Raw genomic sequence first — 22,675 nt, 5'->3', positions numbered from 1 at the left:
TGCCAGGACTGTCCTCAATAGATTCAGCAAGCCAAATCTATTCCTGACTCTTTAAAGCTTAGTCTAGTGGGGAAAGACATAAACAAAACATTGAATTGTAAACTGTGAGGTCTTCAAAATAGAAAATGGAACACTATGATACAGAGTATAAAATGTCTTTTAAAGTAACCTTAAGCTAAAATCTGAGAACAAGCTTACAGAGGGAGAAAAATCTAAGAACTACTAACACTAGCTCTGAGTTTGTGGCCAGCCTGATCTACAGAGTAAGTTCAAGGACAGTCGGGGATACACAGAGAAATCCTGTCTCGAATGAATGAATGAATGAATGAATGAGAGAGAGAGAGAGAGAGGAAGGAGGGAGGAAGGGAGACAGACAGACAGACAGACCAACCAACCGACCAACCGATCCATTAGGTTTAAAGGAAAAGAAAGACTCCCAATCTGCCTCTGTCTTTGTTTTAGAGTTACTAAACAAACTCTAGGTAGTCTTACTGTATTTTCATGCTGGCCTCAAACTCTAGAGCTCAAGAGACCTTACCTCAACGTTCCACATAGCTAGAAGGATAATGTGTGTGTCTTCACAGCAAGCCATACTTGCCTCTGTCAAGTTTTTAAGGCAGAGTCTCATGTAACCCAAGATGTCCTAGAACTCACACTATGTAGTTGAAAATGACCTTGAGTTTGTGGTCCTCCTGCCTCTACCTCCCTATACTGAGATTCTAGGAATATACCACCATATCTGGTTTACAATGCTGGCATCCAATCCAGGGTATTTTTATTTGTTTATAAAGTTCAGAGAAACAAGGGAAAGAGAGCAGTTAGAAGATTTCTATAATATTCCAAGTAAGAAATTGCTCAAAGGCAGTGAACTAATTTTAAAAGAAGGAAAATATAATATACATACATATATACATATACATAATATACATATATATATACATATGCTTATGTATGTGTATATGTATGTATATGGGTGTGTGTGGGTGTGTGTGTGTGTAAGGTATCTAGACGATTAAACTAGCAGGACTTAGAGAAAGACTGCATCTGACAGGAAACAGGAAAATGTATCACGGATTACTACTAACTAGATAAAAAATATTACTCATTCTCTTTTCTGGAAGGAGTTTGGATAGGAAGGTGGTACCTGTTTTGGACACCACGAATTTAAAGCATGGGACAGGTAGAACAAATAACCCAAAGACGTACAGCTCTAAATTCCCAGAATCTATAAATATTATCTTATCAAAAAAGGGAGCTTTGCAAGTATGAATAAATAAGGCTATTGAGATGGATTATACAAATAGACACCAAAGATAATTCCACACTTCTTCATCTCTCTTCCACAGCTATGTCTGAAGAGAAAGATATATCATATTCTAACTCCCTGGCAAAATGTAATGGTTCTTTGCTAGAAATTAAAAGCCCCAGAGTAAAAACACTGATATTTAGAGCTCTACTCACAATGCTGTGGAGTCCCTACTGAGTCACAAACTGGTAAATCCCACATATGTGACTGCAGGACTTCTGACCAGTTTTATGGTAACTCTTGTTTAAATATGAACAGAACACCAATCACTTTTGAAGAAACCTATAATATAAATAAAACACTAAGACAAACAGAATATGTAGTGACAAAACATAAAAGAAAATCTGATTAACTTAATAATTAAGATAATTTCACCCATGACAAAGTAACAAAATGATTTTAAAAGCAACAGCAAACAAGAATGAAACTTTTCCAATTCAACCCATTTATCTAAAATTCATCTACAATAGAAAAAGGAAACAGCAGAACAAAAAGAAAATATACATAATTTTAAAAAGGGGAGGGGTGAGTAGAGGACCAACCTTAGCCCAAGGGATGAAAATCAGCCACAGCAATATAACAAAATATAACAATATAACAAAAAAGCACCCACTCAAAAATGAAAATTAAGGCCAAAATGTTGTTCCAAGGGTAAAGGCATTTGCCACCAGGCCTAATGGGTTGATGAGTTCAATGCCCAGGACCCACTCAGTAGTAGGAAAAAATCTCTAAGTTGTCCTTTAACCTACACATGTGCCTGCTATGTATGTGTATATGCAAGTAATCGTGGTAATAAAAGTGAGATTACAAAATTAAGTAAAGTAGACCATCAGTTGGGAAAACTACATACAAAAAAAATTTCTGAAGAACAGGAGGTGGTGGAGGAGGAAGAGGACTGATTATCAACCTCAAAGGAGTTTTTAAATAATTTTGTACTACATAGATGTTAGACAAGATCATGTCTCAGTTTACAATGTTATGAAAATCTAAGACTGCGGGGGCTGGAGAGATGGCTCAGTGGTTAAGAGCACTGACTGCTCTTCCAGAGGTTCTGAGTTCAATTCCCAGCAACCACATGGTGGCTCACAACCATCTGTAATGGGATCTGATGCCCTCTTCTGGTATGTCTGAAGAAAGGTGTATTCATATATGTAAATAAATATTTTTAAAAAAAAAGTAAAAAAAAAAAAGAAAATCTAAGACTGTACCTACTTGTCAAATGAAAAGAATTACAGTAATAATATAGAACATGTGATGCAAAACAATGCCTCTTAAAATTTCCCCGATTACAGGGATTGAGTCATCTGGGGCATGTATCTCAGACTTACTCCAGAGTTAATGAACAGGAAGCTACAAAGGAATCTGAGATCATGACATGTATTTCCAATGAAAGCAATAAGCTGAGTTCTATCATGTCCTAAAGCATATTACAGCACAGTGGGTGGAGGAAGAAACAGGTCAGCTGTAGTACAAGGAGGTAAGGAAGAGAGCAGAGGAGAACAAAGTAAAGCTGCCAGGAAAGCAGAAGACAATGGCGACAGGGAAAACCACCTTAGTGTCAGGAGAGAACAGTGTGGAAATTAATCACACTTAGCATGCACTCATGTTTGTTATAGCCACCAAATATTAACCAACAGCCTCTCTATGCACACATGGCTCTTGTCTACATACACATGGTTCTTTACGTTACACACGCAACATTGCGGTTAACCTATAACATTTCTGAGAGCTAAGTCCCACTGTGTATCCAATACACACAACTTCTAAAACTACCCACCCATTTATACTCAGAACAACACCAAGCTTGAAATGTATCATCATACTAAAAACCCTGCATATGAGGGATGAATTGTTCCATAAAACTTGTACTTCAGGGAAAAGCCTATTTAAGCTGATTGTTTAAAAAACACAAGGGAAGGGCTGGAGAGATGGCTCAGTGGTTAAGAACACTGACTGCTCTTCCAGAGGTCCTGAGTTCAATTCCCAGCAACCACACGGTGGCTCAAAACCATCTGTAATGGAATCTGATGTCTTCTACTAGTGTTTCTTAAAAAAAGAAAAAACAGCTACAGTGTACTCATATGAATAAAATTTTTTAAATCTTAAAAAAAAAAAAAACTTAAAAGAAAACAGCCTATAAGTGGGTCCTAGCTTGACCCAATATACTAACTAAAAAATATAAAAGTAATCGAAACTCTTAACTATTCCTGTATGAAACAAGCCTACAGTTTACTTCATGAGTTAAAGTTCCCAGGGGAGAAAAGATGAGGTGCCTGAGGTTAGGTTAAAGATTCTAAAAGGCTTATTAACTGGTAATTCTGTTGATTGTGACAATCTGGAATGCTGGAGTTCCCAAACCACCTAGGGATAGCTTCAACCTACTTAATAACCACTTATGCCCACCTGTTTAGCCTACTATCCTCATCATTCACCAGATACACCCCACCTGGAATGTGCTTTTCATATTGACAGACTTCTGCTAGAGGACACAATTCTAAAGCAGTGCTTAGTGAATCAGCATATGCATAATAATCATCTCAGGAACCTTCAGACATCCAGATTCTAATTTGGAAGATCTCAGTAAAAGCAAGAGCATGCATTTGTAGCATACACTATGGTGTTGCCAAAAATACTCAAGCATATTTTGATAGCAAAGTTCTAAGGAAACACTACAATTTACAATACTTAAGATCCACTACCATTATCCCAGCATTTGCAAAGCACTAGTCTTTATGATGTTTCCAATTAAATTTCTGACTTGTAAGCCTAACACTTTTCCATCTTCATCTTACTTGATCCATCACATGCTATGTAATTTTTTTATTTATTCACTTTACATCCCCATCGCTGTACCCCCACACACAGTCCTGCCCCCAACCCCTCCTCTTCTCCTCTGAGAGGGTGGAGGACCCCCTTGGTATCCCCCAACCCTGGCACATCAAGTTCATGCAGGGCTAGGACTTCTCCCAAGGCCAGACAAGACAGCCGAGTTAGGGAGAATGGATTCCACAGACAGGCTACAGCTTTAGGAAGAGTCCCCACTCCAGTTGTTCAGGACCCACATCCGCTACATAGTGTTGGGGGCCTAGGTCCAGCCCATGTACGCTCTTTGGTTGGTTGTTCAGTCTCTCAGAGTCCCCAAGGGTCCAGGTTAGTTCTCTGAAGTTCCCACCCCCTTTGGGGCCTTCAATCCTTCCCCCAACTCTTCCATAAGTCCCAAAGCTCCATCCTATGTTTGGCTCTGAGTCTCTGCATCTGTCTGAGTCAGCTGCTGAGTAGAACCTCTCAGAGGACAGACAGCCAAGCTGGGCTTCTGTCTACAAGCATAATGTGTAATTCTTTTATGTGTGTATGAGTGTATCTGCAAGTGTGATATGCATGCCTGTGTGTGCGCAAAGGCTGTAGAAGGACATCAGATCAACGAGCTGGAGTTACAGTGTTTGCAAGACCCCCAGCTAGTTAAACGGGTGATAGGATCCAAACCGCAGGCCTCATGAGTACAAAGCACCTGTTTCTAACCACTGTGCCATCCCATCTGCTGGCTATATTGTATTTTTATCATCCCATTGCTGTTAAAATCTAGGAAACATATCCTTGTCTGCCTTCATTTTGGGGTCTCTTCCCAAATTCTCACACTTCCACACAGGTATACTACACCTCTCTATTCACCTCTTCTCCATTCCACCATCATCTCTAGTTTGCCTATGTGTTAAATTAACCCAAACCCTGCTTTTTCCAACCTTAGATCCACATATTCAGCTACTAAGAAATCTTTCTATAAATAAGCTCAAATACACACCTCCAATTCAAAATATCTCCAACAGCCAGGACTTGCTAGCTCCACAGAAAAACACCTGTGCAGTACACACACAGTCTTGGTTTCTATCTCTAGCACTAAAGATAGGGTGAGTGTTAGAAGTACACCAAACAATCTCTTAAGTACCACAGCACCCACCTTCCCACCTCCTCAGCTTTTGTAAACCCTATAATGGCCTTCCTTATCTCCGACTCCTATTTTAAGCCACATCTTAAAACTGGTTCTCTTTCACTAACCCCAGCTAGCCTCCACTTAATAATTCTTCAAATCTCATTCTTTTCTCCAAAACTGTTATCAGTTTGGATATGGAACTTTTCTGATCTAGTTACTATAGTAACCTAATCAGTTTTCTTATTTCCAAATTCACTTTCTCCCACATTTTCATTCTCTACCTTACCATTTAATCTTTACAAGTATAATTTGTTGGTACTCCCCCTATGAAAAGTGACTAATAATGCCCCATTACCTTTAGAAAAAGTGTTTTAGTATATCATATAGCACTTTTCACACCCTTGACTACCTCTCAGTCTTATTCTCTCTCCCTCTCCTCTCACTCTAACCACTCTTTAACAACCAGAGGGTCTCTTTGCTTCACCATGCTATTTGCAGCTCTCCAAATGTGGCACATTCTCAAGACTGTATATTTTCACAGGCTAAAACTCCTTCTGTTTAACAATGACCATACTAAGTGTGATCATTTGCTTATGTTCGGCCCAGGGAGTGGCACTATTAGAAGGTGTGGCCCTGTTGGAGCAGGTGTGTCACTGTGGACATGGGCTATAAGACCTCATCCTAGCTGTCTGGATGTCAGTATTCTGCTAGAAGCCTTCAGCACCATGCTTGCCTGGATGCTGCCATGTTGATAATGAACTGAACCTGTAAGCCAGCCCCAATTAGATGTTGTTCTTTATAAGACTTGCCTTGGTCATGGTGTCTGTTCACAGCAGTAAAACCCTAGCTAAGACACCAAGTTAAGTACTGATCTGCTCTTAAGAGCCTCCTTAAGCATAGCATGCTTTTAAAATATTCCTTCTCAACACCAAACCTACTCCTTCAACAACAGGGTTTTTCCCTGTGCACACCTCTGTTCTTAAACTGTTTTATAATTGCCACTTTACTCACCTCTCTACTGGGCTAAATCCACCAGTTAGTCCTTTTAAAAGCTGAGTGCCCAGTACCTGGTAGGTGTTCAACAAAAGCTGAAACCTATCTTGAAATACAGTCATGAACAACTATTATGGCTACATGTTTAAACTGTGAACAAAACAATTTTTTTTTAAAAAACCCACCAATTTTACTTGACTTTATAGCTTGACAGAAGTTCCTAAGACAACAGAACACAGATTTCCAAAATACCCCATGTGCTCACTTAATTCCAGGTATCTATGCATATTTGTTTTTAAAAATATTAAAAACAAAGTTCCTCTGACTTTATACTGAAATACAATTTTAGCTTCATAACCACAATGTTAAGACAAACAGAAGCAGCAATCTCTTTCCCAGCGGTCACATTAAGCAGTCAGATGGCCTCAGCTTTTATCCTGCCTCTTCTACTTGCTGACTGTTTGACTGGATAACAGATGAACAGTATCTTCAATGGCAGCAGAAACAAACTGCTTACCTACCTCCTGGTTGTTTCAAATACTCTTGATATGAACATTTCCACAAGCCATGAACAAATGTAAACTGATGTGTTCACATCCATCAAAGATTTTACAAATGCAAATCTCAAGGTTCTTGGACTAATCAAAACTTAAGTTACTGGAGCATAACCACAAGATCCAGTCTTCAATCTCTTACATGACTAAAGCAGTAAGATCCAATTCTATAATAATCTAACATAGTCCTTAAGGGTACTTACTTTATAAACCACAAAGTAAAACTCAAGGTAAGTTGTTGGTACAGTCATTTAAATATCAGCTCCATCTTAAAAATTAATTGGAAGACAAAAATCAGCAGGGAATACCATTTTGAGATGTCTTATTTAGTCAGAGTATTGTCTGTTGACATACAAACTCAATCTATAGACTAAAGTGAAAGTTTAAAGTCACCTTTACAAAACCTTATCTCTCCCCAAATTTCTGGCTTATTTTTTTTAGACACACTTCCTGGTCTGTCAGAATAGAAAATTTATTTCATTTCTCTAATCTAAAAAAGTGATGGAACATGTAAATCCCACTCTCAGCACTACCTTCGCCAACTACAGACTAGCGTTGTTTTCTTGTCTCTTTTTCAGTATTTATCAAAGTAGGATTCTTTAACTTTCAAAGGGAAAAACTCCTTTAAAAAAGAAAAAGAAAGGAAAATCTACTACAAAAGTCAGTACTTTGGTACCTGATTGCAGTAACAAGGCCAAAATCCAAGACGAAGCCCTTTATTGCACATGGAGTTCCAACATCTTGGGCAGACTCATCTTGCGACCTCTCCAGATTAGCTGCTCCTGCTCTCTCTACTGCAGAGAGAACTTCAATTAGAGAAATTCTTAAGTCCATAAATCTAAATTGGATACTCCCCTCATTGGAGGCAAGAATGGTAAGATTAACTAAAAAAATCCAAGTTAGAAGAGGGTTCAGGTGTCTAAGCAGCTTGAACCCACTATAATGGAAGCAGCTGAGAGTCGGATTGTGTAACTTCATTTACCTCAAAAAAATGTAAGGGAAAGAATGGCAGTAAATCACTATAAAACCTGAAAAGCAGATTATATAAATCTTTAAAATGTGAAATAGTCTCCACTAAACTTCCGCGATACCTATAGTATAAACCTAGCACTGTCCATTCGTATTTACAATCTGAGAAAAGCAAACAAAGAAACAAAAACAAAAACGTTTAAAAACCTTCAGATTCGTTAATGTTCTTTTTAATGCTCTACAACAATTCCATTGAAAGGAACACTTGGCTAAAAATGGCTAGACAGGAACGTTTCCCTGCTGACTTAAGCCTAACTGCCCAAGCAAGGCTTCAATCAGAAAATGTCTTGACCTACAACAGTGCACAGGCAAAAGGAGCAGAGGCAATGGCGGTCTCTCCAGTCACAAGTCACACAAATGGGGTGGATCTCTGGGGTAAGACTGCCAACAAGTTACTGAAAGAACTAACGCAAAACCTGGTAAATAAATAAGCCAACACCCTTCCACTTTCTACCCTAGTGTCAGAGTCTTCACTGATGCTATCCCGAGGCCACTGTGTCTCCATCATGCACTCTACTCTTTAGTTCTACCCAGATGTAAAGCCTGGATGCATGTTCAATCTTACCTCCATAAACTCATAATCATGTATAAAGCACTTCTTCAAGCAAGTACAAGTCCCACACCAAAGTCTCACCAGTTAGGGATTACAATGTAAAGAAAAGACAGTTTAAAGTACTTTTATTATAAGGACTTTTTATAATGTATGCAGGTGTGTTATACAACACAATGAAGTCAATACTGTTGAGATACTGTATTTACTATCCAATTGAACAATAATTTTACCTTACCTGAGTATGAAAATTTGAAATGGTGGTTGTTTCAATATCTTTCTTGCCCAAAATTTCCATTTTCACTGGAGTGTTGGGAAAATTAAAAGCAAAGTAGTCCAGGAAGTCTGGGAGATAAGCAGCCGCTCCATGCACTATTGCTAAAGCATAGTAGGCAGCGTTTTTCTCATTTTCACTGAATGTCAAAGCAAGAAACTCCTCAGAAAATCTCTCCATCTCCATTGGAGACAAAAATGAGAGTTCGTCCATGTATGCATGAAGGACAAGAGCACCTCCATTGGACTGGTGTTCTTCGTGAATAAAGTTGCTAAATTTAGTACCTGTTTTTAAGAAATTTCTGCGAATAGAATGTTCTTGGTGCGTTGTAAAAGGTGTCTGTACTCCCTGGGGCACCCGATATTCTTGCATGCCCAAATTTAATCTGCACAGTTGTTCATCCTTCAAATACCTGAAGGACTCCTTATTAACTCCTGAAGTGCTATTTAGCTGTCCTTGGGTGAGAATTTCTTTGCTGATGCGGGTCAGGCCAGCACACACGGTTTGTACTTCCTTATTGTACATTTTAAGGCGTCTTCCTCTCATGTCTTCTCGGTGTTTCTTTTTCTTTTTCTTCTTTATTTTCTTCAAGACAAAATCATCAGCTCTCTGGGTTTTACCATTTTCATCTGCTGTTTCTGGCCACAATAATTAAAAATAAGTTAGTTGCTAGGACCAGTGTCAATATACACGTGTCTTAAGGTATCTATCTGATCTAAAATTAAAAACCCTCTCCTTAATTTCTGAGAATATTATTACAACTTTTATCATTAGAAATAAAAAATGATACAAAATCTTAAAATATTGTAATATTCTAAGTCAAAGATTATACTAAAAACAAAAACAAAAAACCTGGTAACAAGATACTGGTAGAACTAAAGCTGAATGGTATGTAACATTTACTTCATATATGCAAGGCCATGGACAACACACACCCCAGCAACATATACAATACACACATACACACACACACAGAGAGAGAGAGAGAGAGAGAGAGAGAGAGAGAGAGAGAGAGAGAGAGAAGAAGATACCTTTCATAGGACTTGTAATAAAGATAAAAGATGGAACTAGTGTATGCTATGCCATATGAAGTATCTGTTTAGTTACTCACATAAATTTTGAATTAAAGTTTGGTGTTTCACATTTTCCTGTCAGTCTATTTATTTGTATAGTACACACAGTTGAGCCAAAAAAAATTAAGCCATAAAACAATATTTTACCTATAAATGGGTTTTAAAAGCAGTGTTGTCTTGCAGTGGTAGGGTAGAGGAAGAAGCCACTCAACTATAGGACACAGAGACTGATGACCCAGATGGCCACTCCCACTCCCACATCCCTTTCACCTTGCTTTCTACTCTGCACAAGTATTCTTGTTCCTCCCTTTCTGCCTTGCTACATTTTTGTCACCCCTTTCTCCTACTGTGTCTCTTAAAAGTGGTCATTACTTTTCTTCAGGAAAGTCTGAGACTTTACAATATCCTCTGGGCCTGGGTGGTAGCACACAGCTGTTCTTCAAGTGTCTGTGGGACTGACAAAAGAGGAAGAACTGCAAGTTAGTCTGGCTCTAAGGCAAGGCTGTCTCAACAAGGACCTGGAATAGAAGCCCTTTTCTTCTTCTCATGGGAAAAAGTAAAAGAAAGGTAACACACACACACAGCAAGACATCAAAAAGAAATCCCAGAGGCAAACCCCAGCAAATGGGGACAAATTACTTGACCAAGTTTACTCTGCACACAGCATTTCACTGACACCCGATCTGAGGAAGTCACTCTCTACAGTGTTTTATGGAGGAGCAAAGCAAATATAGAGTGCTCACTAAAGCACTCACCAAAGGTCACAGATAGAAAATCTTTAGACCCCAAAATCTTATTTAAAAAAAAAAACTGATATTCACAAATGACCATTTGGTGATTGTACTGCAAACCTTGAATATATGTATAAACTCCAGATCCAGAAAAAACAATTCTAAGTCAAAGTTATCTGAGATATGATTGGAACATCTACAAAGATAGCCATAACAGGATCTTTTAAAGAACAAAAGAAAAATCCTCTACGCTGCCTAATATGGAGATTAAATTCTGATAGCTACATACTACATGCATACATTATTAAGCCGTTATAAAAAGTAGAGTAGAGAAACTGACATAGCTTCCCCATCTAACAGAGAATACGAATTAATGCTGCACTTCCCAACACAGCACTTCCCATTCCAGAGTCTACATACTACATACTTAACTTTCCACCTTCCTTCTAAACTGGAAGTAATCTGAGGTCAAGAGTATACACTACCTTTTATTCCAGAGCACTTACCATTTTTTATTTAACACTCGCCCACTTGAATTTATTACAAACATACATACCATGTGCTAGGTGCACTCCAACATTAGCTACAGTGTTGACTACAGCACAGACACAGTCTTCTCTACTCTTCTGGATCAGATAAACTAGCTGGAGGAGACCAAGCAGCTAAGTACTAACAAGCAGTAGATGGTGAACAAAGGCCAGTCTGGATTTTAGGGCATCTCTTTTCAGAGGTGAAATTTAGAATGAGTTTTAAATAATAAGAGATCTGGGTATTTGAAGAGCTAGGAGTGAGTGAATTTCTAAAGAGAAGCAAAAGATCTAGAGTTGGGGAAACTGCTTTATCTATGTATGCACTATATACATAATACAGAAAAATATCTGGAGGCATGTGTGCTAAGGTATCACTGGTAGTTAGCAATGGTAGCAGATTAAAAATGTCTCTCTTCTGCCTGGCTATAGTTTCCAATTTCTATAGTAAGCAAATTAAAGTTATAATTTCAAAACTGACTCAAGTTTTAAATAGTTGGCATGAATTGACAATGGCAGTATAGAAAGATATCTTTTGTTTAGTAGTGAGAAAATAGACTTGTCAAAAAAATCTTTGAAATTAAATAACAATTATAGCCCTAACCTTTAAACTTAGCCTAGCATTTACTATAGAGAATTTATCTACCAAGCAATAATATTTCCAACAAAAGTAATTCCGTTAACATAGATACCTACTTATAAAGAACTTATTTGGCATAAAACATAATAAAGATTTTATATAAAACCATTCTGAATGACCATATTCTACAACAATTACAAAATCTAAATAAAGTATTTTAAAATGCAAGTATGTGAACAACATATGAGGTGTTTAAAACTTGTGTTAAAACAACAACAAACCAGGCATGGAAATCACCCTTGTGATCTCTGCATTCAAGAGGCACAAGCAGAGAAAGTCAAAATGAGAAGTGGCCTCAAAAAAAAAAAAAAAAAAAGATGGGAGAAGGACAAACAATAAAAACACAATAAAAAGACTTCATTTATAATGTAACTATAATAACATATAAAATCAGATTGCTTATACTGGCAACTAAAAATAAACCAATTTCACTCTACATAGAACTATATCATAGTTAATTAGAACACCCAAATCATTTATATCTTTTACCAACATAAATACTTTTCCTAATAGCAAATCAGTAATTTAGGCAGTTTTTCTAAGGAATAAATGTCATTCAACATAAAGGTTAAACCAACTCAAAAATATTCATCTAATTGCCCCTCCTACTAAATCCTATAGTAATTCCAAGGGGAAGGGGAGAACATCTCTGAAAATATCAGGTTTTAAGTTTCAGAAGGAATCTTCAAAGGAGGTATAGGAAAAATGAATTATAACCTAGACCTGCCACTGAAATTAAGACTGAGAAGAAAGTGCCCCAACTGTTATTTTCTACATTACTATTTGCCTATCGTGATATTTCTGCATGGCCAAGTCTCTGACGGTTTTAACCCAGAACACTTACAGGAAAACTAAAAAAATATAACAGCCTCAAAAAAAAAAAGAAGAAGAAAATAAAATGGACTTTAAATTAATTATAATCTCACAAATTTCAATCTATCTACTAGCTAATCCTGTTTTTCAAATGTAAACTCTTTTTCTCAGGCTAGGATACAGAAAGCTTGCCTTTCTTTGTGTACAAATTTGAGACCATTCATCTACGTGCTAATGAGTTTATATGAACAAACAAAATCTTAAATCGCACGGTGGCAGCTAGCTAGTGGCCTAGGCATTCATCCATCCACTGTTGGTTATCACACAAGTTGGCCACTGTTGCTGTATGAAAAAATGCCAACTGCCTTGCTTTGAGTAAAAAAACATTATTTAAAAGTTAATGTCTACAAAAGAAGGGGGGGTAATGAAATGCCTAAAGGCTTCATGATCTTTCTGGTACATTGGTTTACTTTTCCCACAGAAAATGTATTCAGGAAGTCTCTTTCTGAGTTAGTTCTCCATAATGTAAGAGTAAAAACTTACTGTCATCAGTTTCGTTGTTGGCTTTTATTATTATTGTTACTGTGCATATGTGCATGGGTGCCTCTGTGGAGGGCAGAGGACAACTCTGTGGAAGTTGTCTCCTTCCACCTTTCTCTGTGTTCTAGGGATCTAACTCAAGTCACCGTATCCTTTCCCCAATGAGGGATCTTGCTTGCCTGTCAACATTGGTCTCTTTCCCTGTCTTCTTGTATTGTTTTAGTTTTGCAGTGACAACAAATAAACCTGCCCTGTCTTGTACATGCTAGGCAGGTGTTCCAGCCTTCACATCATTGGTTCTTAACAACAAAGAACCAACGTACACTCACCTATATTAAGGAAAGCTTTTACATATCAGACTGAAAGTTGACATATAGAAAACTTGTGGTACTACAGAGAAAGACAGGGACACTGACCTTAGAAACAAATTGCTGGCTCTTTTTTAAGGTCATCACAACTACACTTAGAATACATGAAAAAGTCCTCAAATTAGCTAACATCATCTATTATCAAATAGCCTAGTTTCCTTAATATCATACCAGTCTAGTTTTCATTAGTGCAAAAAATTAGCATAAGGGGTAGGATGTACCGCATTGGTAGAGTGCTTGTCTAGTATTCATAAAGTTCTGGGTTTAGTTCCCAGTACTGTCGTGGGCACATGTTCATGTGTGCAAGCACACAATATACATGCATACACTTGAACTATTCCTTAGGAAATATGGAACCTTCGGTTCCTAAATATCATGGTAGATAAGCAAAAGCAAACAATAGTTTATAACATATTAATCATTAAAAAAAAAAGAACTAAAACATTCTAAAACTTATGGGTTTTTTTTTTTCTTTTTCCTTTGGAGGTAGGGCTTTGCTAGTTTTTAAATTCAAGATCCTCTTACCTCAGTCTCTCAGAAGTAATGGAGGAATAAATTATTTTTGCTTCTCTTGTGGGCAGTTAATAGTTTTATATAAAACCTGATATAAATAGAAAACCAAAAAGGTGCTCCTTTTGAAGCCAAGTTTTTGGAAATTACTGGTTTTAACATTATACACACATACTCTTTATATTTTTTTAAAAAAATAGCTAGTTAAGTAGAAACCCTTTTCTACAATTTCCTAAAACTACACTTTTTTTTTTCATTAGGAGCTTTCTTGAAAAAGGTTCTATTTACCCTGAACTGCCTTCAACCTATCAGGTGGTTCAGAATGGCCTTGAATTTATGATCCTCTTACCTTTGCCTGCTGGATGCTACCACTGCAGAGTTACACGAACACACTCAACCTGAAACATGTTGGGTTGTTTTGTTTGGTTTGGTTTGCTATACAAACTTCCCATATACCCCATTAACAGTTCCCATGCCAAAGTCGCAACGCACAGTTGCTGCCACGAACACTGACATGTCATCACCCAGTAGTCACAGTCTGACTGTGCTTCACTCTTGGTACTGTACATTCTTGTTTGGACAAACATAAGTGATATGGGCTCACCATTACAATATTATACAGGGCAGCTTAATGGCCCTAAAATTCCTGTAATCTGACTATTCTAAAGTGCTCCCCATCCTAATTACTACCAACCACTGATTTTTCTCACTGTCTTCATTGGTTTGTCTTTTTCAGTGTTACATAACTGGAATCATATTCTTAGACTAGGGTTTTTTTATTGCAATATTGATGCACTTATGGTTACTCCATTACTTTTCAGAACTCAGTAGTTTATTTTTTAGAGCTGTGTAATATTCCATGTGGATGTAGCATAGTTTGTCCATTTATCTACTGAAAAACAACTAAGTTGTTTCTAACTTTTGGCAATTATAAAGTTGCTACAAATTTCTATGCAGATATAAGTTTGCAAATCCTTTGGGTAAATAACAAATCATATGTAAGCTGCCATCACAGAGCATGTTCCGCTTCTTAAACACTGCCAAACTGTCTTCTGAAGAAGTCTACTATTTTGCACTGCCACAATAAATAAGGTAACCTGGCTTTTTGCAAAATAGTATTTCTGTACTTCAGTGCTTCTGAGTGATAAAATAGGGGAATGGAGACAATAGTATTTCCCTATAAAAATGTACAGAATAAATGAAAAGCAAATGTAAAATGTTTGGCATAACCCTAAAATATAACAAATAATAAATGTTAATTTTCACTCCCAAATGGTGGAAATCTAAGTGCAGAATGTGCTATTTAGGAACAGGCAATAGTTCTATTGGTGAAGTACTCTTTATACAAATCCCCAACCTTAAAAAAAATAAAAATAAAAAATAAAAAACCAAGCCAACCATAGTGGCAAGTGCTTGAAATCCCAACAATGAGGAGGATCCCTGAAGCTCTCTGGCCATAAGGTTAAATAGATAAGCCCCAAGTCCTAGTAAGACTGTCTCAAAAACAAAGCAGAAGGTTCATGAAGAATGAATGACTCCTAAGACAGACGTCTGGCCTCCACAGAATACCAGCAGTACATACACATTGCAAGCAAAACCTGGGCATTTATGTTCTGCCTTAATCCAGAACTCCAGAAGGAATGGAGAGAATATGTGGGGTCAAAGCTAGCCTGGGGTCAATAACCTGCCACAAAGCAAAAACAAAGTGGCCCCCCCAACCCGCTCAGGTTAGACTGAAATGACTATCTCATTGTGACTGCTCATTAGTCTCTGGACAAACTCAGAAATTCCCTTAAGCCTTTATTTTCTTACCTTAAAATATTATTAACAGTGTTTACTGTTAAGAGTTATTGCTAAGATTAAGCAAAAGAATAAATCTTTCAACACAGGTCTGACATACAAGTCTTTATCTTATTGTAATCATAATTAATAAAAGGGTTAGATAATGTGCCTTGAAATACTTGTCAAAAACTCTGGAATGTCAGATTAAAACTAGAAATTACTGTCCCAGAGTATGATATAGTATATCATAGTAAAACATGAAAGGGGAGAAAATTGACTCACAAGATGTCTATTAGAATCTTACTATCTCATTTTAATCCAACAATTCAGTTCAGTAGACAAAGAAACTCTTTTTCACATTAGGTTACAAAGCTAGCAGCTAACAGTCAAACTTCAGATTCATCTAACTCTAAAACTCAGATTCTTCCACTACAATACCGTACACACTTTCTTCCTTTCTGTCTCTTCTATAAGCTTCTCTCTCCCTAAACATTCTGGCAGATTATTAACTAAGTTACACTTAATGGACTTCAGATGCTAGCCTATATGAATTTCCAGTAAAGAAAGTATTATTGTATTCACAAACATAGTGCCCTTTACAAACTGGGTGATCACAAAGTCAGCATTATGTTATATGAACGTTTTCTTGCCTTACGGACAAGAATTTTTTCCTTTCTGGTGGTTAGGGAATAACAGTTTCTGAAATTTCTGATAAATTTTATTCTCAATATAATCACAATAATTCTCCATCCCTATCACAAAATCAATCAAGTATTTCTATCAATATCTCTTTCTACTTTCTGAGATAGGGCCCTACTACAGCTAGCGATCCTCAGCCTCCCAAATGCTGTGATCTCACAAATCTGCCATCACACCCAGTATCTTATCACAAAACACTTCCACATGATAACGGTTAGGAAGGGGTCAAAAGTGATAAACAGAAAAGCTGACTTTAAAGACTCTCAAAAGAGCAACCCTCTAAGTTTAATGACAATGGAGTTAAGAGCTAGGCAAGCATCTTCTGATTCTTTCTTTAATATATTAAGATCATAGTTACCAACCAAGAACAATTAAAAAGAAACTATTACTTTTGATGAACTATCTTTGATCTACGCCTTATGAAGGATAACAAAGGAGAGAAAGAAATTATGATCAAAGGATACAAGTAGTTACTTAGGTAGATTGAAGCATACTGCTTATAAGATACAGCAAACATTTCATATTTCTTCACAAACATCAGTCTCAGTGTGCACAGCAGAGAGAGCAAACTGTACCCTGAGGTGTTTGATTTTTCTTCAGAGTCTAATATTCAGTTATACCCATTAGAATATTTCAAACATGTTACCTCAACTCTGAAAATCATTTTACTTTCAATTTTGGAGCAAGTATTTACATAGCAAACTTTTCTTTTAACTATTTATGAGCAATGCCAGGTGTCTGAAGTAGTAATATCTGAAACTATCCCATACTTGAATTTGGATGGAGTACCGTTGGGGTGATATGCAGGAACATGTCTCTTAGTCATGGTCCAGGTCTCAAGTCAGAGGTTGCCAACTTTCTCTGTAAAGCACACAGCAGGCTTTGTAGAGCACATGGTCTCTGCCTCAACTACTCCTAATCTGATACTATAATGCAAAATACTATACAGACAATATATAAATGAACAGTTGTGTTCCAATTGGACACAGAATTTACATATCACACCGTTTTTGTATATTATGAGGATTTTTCCACAATCTAATAAAACGTGAAAACCAATCTTACCAACTTTTAAAATAAGAGGCAGGAGAAGTGATTTTTGTTTTATTTTGAGACAATGTCTCAAGGTCCCAAGCTGGCTTCAAGTGAGCATGTGGGAAAGGATGACCCTAAAACCTGACCCTTCTTACCTCCACCTTCCAGGTGCTGAGATTACAGCCAGTACTACCACAGCCAGTTTGGGGCTATGCTGGGGACTGGACTTGCATTGGGAGGCAGACTCTCTACCAACATTTCTGGCTGGGAACTTGCTATGTAACCCATGCTAGCTGGAAAGCTCCAGTCTCCCTGCCTCCTCACCAGTTATACTGGTTAGCTCTGTCAACTTGAAATGTCTGGGGAAAAGGAACCTCAATTGAGAAAAAGCCTCCATCAGATTGAAAGTCTGTGGGATATCTTTTTGATTAATGATGATGTGAGTGGGCCCAGGCAATGGCAAATCTGGGCAGGTGCTCCTGTGTGGATTAAGAGGACAAAGAGAATGATCTATGAGAAGCTAGCTAGCAGTGCTCTTTCGACATCTTTGATTCAGTCCCTGCCTTCAGGTTCCTGACTACCTGTCATGATGGACTGAAACCTGTGAAATCACTCTTCCCTTCTTATGTTGCTTTTGGTCATGATGTTTATCACAGTAATAGAAAGCAACCCAGGACATCAGCTGCAGGAGGGATTTTTATAAAGCTGCAAGGGCAATTCAATGCAAGGAGAGTAAGTTTCCAATTAAAGATGTCATAGTGACTATTTTCCTAAAGAACACATCCCATTCAAAAAAAAACCAACCACAACATAATCTCGCACCTCTATGAAATTAGCTCAAATGGACCACAGATTTAAACAAACAAAAACTGAAATTATAAATCAAAAAAATTGAAATTATAAAGGGAGAATGAAACTCAAAGATGATTCATTAAAGAAAGAATCAAAAAAATTGCTGGTTGTATTATATAAGACATCTTATTAAAATGAGGAAAAAGCAAGCAACAGACTATATTAAAGTATTTACAAACCAAACAATGGATAAAGAAATTGTACCTGTAATATAAAAATAATTCTCAACTTAAAAAAATTATTAAAGTATTTTTTAAAAACAATATGATTAGAAAATTAGCACCAAAAAAACAAGAACAAACAAAAACCACAAGGAACAAATTTTACCCATGAGACTCTATAAATGACAAGAAAAGTTGGTTAATATTACTAGCCATGAGACCATAAAATAATCAATCACCTCACAGCTACTGAAACTGCTAAAATAAAAAGTTACAACACCAGATACTGACAAGAAAGTAAAAAAAATTAAAAAACGAAAGAATTATTGAGTCATTGATGGGAAAGCAAAGCGCACACTTAGAAAAGCAGCATGGTAACATGGTAAAAATAAATAAATAGACAAGTTGTAAACATATGCTTAACTAATAAAAACATTTCCCAAAGAAGTAAAAATTTGCTTCCAAACAAAATGGAACAGGAACTTTATTTCTAATAGCCCCAAACCAGACACCAAAATTCCTTAAATGCAAGAATCACTGTATACACCCTTGCTGAGAATACTATCCAGCAATGGAAAAGTGAGAGCCATTGACATATATACCACATGGACTATCTCGGAGACACCAGGCTAAAAGACCTGAACACATAATATTCTCAAATGACAAAATTATAAAGCTAGAGACAGACTCGCGGTTGTTGTTGGTTAGAAACAGAAGAGAGGGTAGGGAAACAGTGCCTAAGGCTATGAAGGGAAAGTCCATGAGATGTTTCTAGAGAGTCTTGTGCCTTGTTTACAATGGTGGTTACACAAATCTACGTATGATAAAATGGCACAGAAACACACACATGTACGTCAGTTTCCTGGTGTTAGTATTATACAATAGTTATGTAAGATATAACCACTGAAGTAAACTGGAAAAGGAAAGGGGCTTCTCTGTGGTATTTTCTATGAATCTATAATTATTTCAAAGTAAATTAGACGTTCCTAAAAAAATCTTAGAATAAGCAAAAGGACAAGATTCATTTGTAAACAGCAATCTACTTTATTAGAGGTGTTTACGGGAACAAGCACAGTAATAAATAAATAAATAAAGCTAGTTTTAACTACCTACCATGAGCCAAGCATTATTTTAAATGATTTCCATACAGTGCCCCCATAATCCCTATAAACAACCATATGAATGAAAAACCACAACCTCATTGTACAAACAGGAAAACTGGGGCTAAAAAGGGCCAAATTTTTGATCCTGATCACACAGTAAGTACTAGAACCAAAATTCACTTCTAGAGCCATGTCTTCTGAACCTGAAAATAAAAATAAAAGTGTTTTTTTTTAACAAGTGTTGGCCCAACTATGCAAAAAGCTTAAACTAAACAATATAACACAGCTTGTTTTATGCAGAAGCTTCAGTGTGGTTCAGATATCCAGACCACTATAGTACAGGTTTCCTCAAATACACCTGACCAGAGGGCCCAATTTCCCCCAGAATATGTATACCCTGGGTATACAATCCAATTATCTCTAAATCAGAAGTGAAATTGTTCAAATAGCCTGGTTTTAACCTATTTCTCTTCTTCCTGTACTGGCAAAAAGCTGTACAGTCCAATGTAGTAGCCGTGAGCTGTGTGTAACATGTTACACATTACAATAAAATAAAATTTCAGTCTCTCAGTCACAAAGCCACATTATAAATCTGTTTAAGTGCCACATATGGCTACCATATTAAACAACACAGATATAGAACATTTACATCATCTGAGAAAATTCTATTCATCAGCATTAGAGAATTGGTTTGGTTTGATTTTAAAAGAACATGGGGCCTGTCTACTCTTCCCAGGCGAACACTGAATTACTACACGTGTCAGCACCACCCTCCCCCATAAAGGGGAACTGAGAAATCTCGGATGATTTCTAGTTAGCTTACTGCCTGCTGCTAGAATGAGAATTATCAAGGCACAGGGAGAAGGCAAGCAAAGGAGTGGAGAAAAGGAAGCATGGGAAAGCAAAGCCAGGCAGACCAGGAGTAAAGCCTGAACTAGCATTTAGGAGTCTGGGTTCTATGCCATGGACACCAGTATTCTCTCCTATGGCACAAATTTAAAAGAAATGATTATTCAAATTCCCCTGTAGCTGTGTATGGACACACACCAGGGAGTGTGGGAATAAGGATAAAAATATGAGCTACTACAATATGCAATTATTTTGGATATTGGCAAACCGGTCAGTTTGCTAGTTATACTCCTGAAGATGGTATCTGGATACCACCAAAGAAAAATATAGATGCAGTTCTGTCCAGTGGAAAAATAAAAACCTATTATTTGCACCTAAACACATAATACACACACACACACACACACACACACACACACACACACACAAACTGGTTAGTACTATGACTAAATATATGAGAAGAATCCAAGACACTCAAAATTTTAGATTCAAAGACTAGTTCACTAACATGTTAATAACTGGAATAACCCAATATTAAAAACCATATTAGTGTTGTTAGTCTATTACTAAGATTATGAATATTACATGTTATAAATATATACAAAGTATAAAAACTGCATAAACAAAAGCATACTTCATTTTTTCCATAAAGAATATAAATACATGCTACAAGTATCTGGCAATAGAAGGCACCAATTTTACAACCTAATTCCTTTCAAACGCACACTTAATTAATGCTACCTTTTCTGTGTGAAATACCTTTAAAGACTGCTGGAACTGCAGAGATTCTCAAACAGTGCTCTGGAATTATAACATGTTACTAGAACCTGCATTTGCATCCTATTGTACGCTTCCTTCCCTTCGGAGATATGGTTGGTCTACTTCCTAGCATTCAAAGGGTGATAAAACCTTCCTCGAATCAACTCTATACTATACTAACAATTACAAGGGCTAATATTGTAAATATATATATGATTTTTACCACGTCTGGCTGGAAAAGAAACACCGTAAATGATTTTTTTAACCTCGCCGAGGCTAAGGCAACCAGTGAGTTGTGTAACCTCTTTGAGAATTCAAACTCAGAGCTCAGAGTCAAACCTGTAAATATGCTGGTACAGGGAATGAGAAAACTAAAGACTTCCAAGAAAGAGAACAAGAAGGGACTTTCAGTGACAAGTCTCTACTTCAGAAAGGCAGGTTTTAGTACCCCACCTACTAATCCGATGCCAAGCACCGCGCGGCGCGGAAACCCTACAGAATTTGAAAATAAATGTAGCAAAGGCTCCGGGGGACTGCAAACAGGGATGGAAACTGACAGCTCGGCCTCAGAGAGAAGCCTCAAGTAGGTCAAACTGTGGCAACCGCCTGCAATCCCGAGTCCACTTCAGTGGGCTCAGGGGAGTAGAGCGGCGTCTTTCAGTCCTAAAGGGGCGGGATATGGGCACTGAGACCTACAGCTCGAGCCCCAGCGGTTCGCTTGCTCTCACCTCTCTTGGGGGCCTTGATCAGAGGTACCCCTCCACTCCTCTCGCCGTTTTCCTGCTTGTCCTTGTGCTTGAGATCGCCCGGAACGCAGGCGCCGGGGTCACCATCGGAGCCGCGGTGGTGATGGTGCTTGTGCCGCTCCTTGTGGCCCTTAAGCTTGGGCCCGGCCGCACTCACCGTCAGGGGCGAGAAGGTGAAGAGGGCCGAGGTGCCTGGGGCCGGGAGCGGGGCAGCGACAGCGGGCCCAGCGGGTGCCAAAGACGGTGGCGGCGGAGGCGGCAGGAGCAGAGGTTCAACAGGGCCCGGGACGGTTGGGGCGGCATTCGTTGAAGGCAGCGGCCCGGGATGTTGGCGGCTACGACGCCGCCGATGAGGGGGAGCGAGAGGGGGGTCCTGGCTCGGCCGCCCCCGCTTCTCCTGAGAACCCCCGCTGCTCACCCGGCGCTGCCGCTTCACTCCCCGCGGCGAAACCCCAACATGGGGCTTCTCCTTCCCCTCTTTGTCCGGCTCCTCCTGCGCCGCCACCGCCCGTACTACGCGAACCGCTCCGACCTGCGCAGCCATTTCACCCACAAACACACATTTAAATGGCCCGACCGCCCCCCCGTCCGCGGTTCGCGCAAGCGCCACTCGCGCTTGGCCCGCTGGGCATTGGAGTCTCTCCCCCGCCCTCCACTGATCGGTCGTTCTCGTGGACCTGAACATGCCGGAAACGGCAGTTCCGGCACCTCTCTGCAGACCTCGCCAACCGAGCTTCTATTGTAAAGCACCCTGGACGCGCAAAGCCTTACGGGAGTTGTAGTTCCACCGCCCCCCGTGTTTGCTTTCTCCCCCCCCCCCACCCCGCCACCCCTCCCCCCTCCTTGCTCTCTG

The 22,675-nt window shown here is 38.4% G+C and overlaps 1 protein-coding gene across 1 annotated transcript in view; it reads right to left on the bottom strand.

Moving 5' to 3' along the window:
* The window catches only part of RSBN1 (round spermatid basic protein 1), a gene marked incomplete at its 5' end in the record, with an annotated part of 41,296 nt that extends 18,789 nt beyond the window's left edge, over positions 1–22,507 (bottom strand). Inside the window, 2 exons of the mRNA XM_080916500.1 lie at positions 8,599–9,272; positions 21,805–22,507. Coding sequence (XP_080772626.1) covers positions 8,599–9,272; positions 21,805–22,507 — 1,377 coding nt within the window. The remainder of the gene's footprint in view (positions 1–8,598; positions 9,273–21,804) is intronic.
* Between the last annotated feature and the right edge of the window lie 168 nt (positions 22,508–22,675).

This window comes from Micromys minutus (assembly GCF_963924665.1).
Source record: "Micromys minutus genome assembly, chromosome: 4".
Lineage (NCBI taxonomy): Eukaryota > Metazoa > Chordata > Mammalia > Rodentia > Muridae > Micromys > Micromys minutus.
The sequence above is the reverse complement of the archived record's forward strand: the minus strand, read 5'-3'. Positions and strand labels throughout refer to the sequence as shown.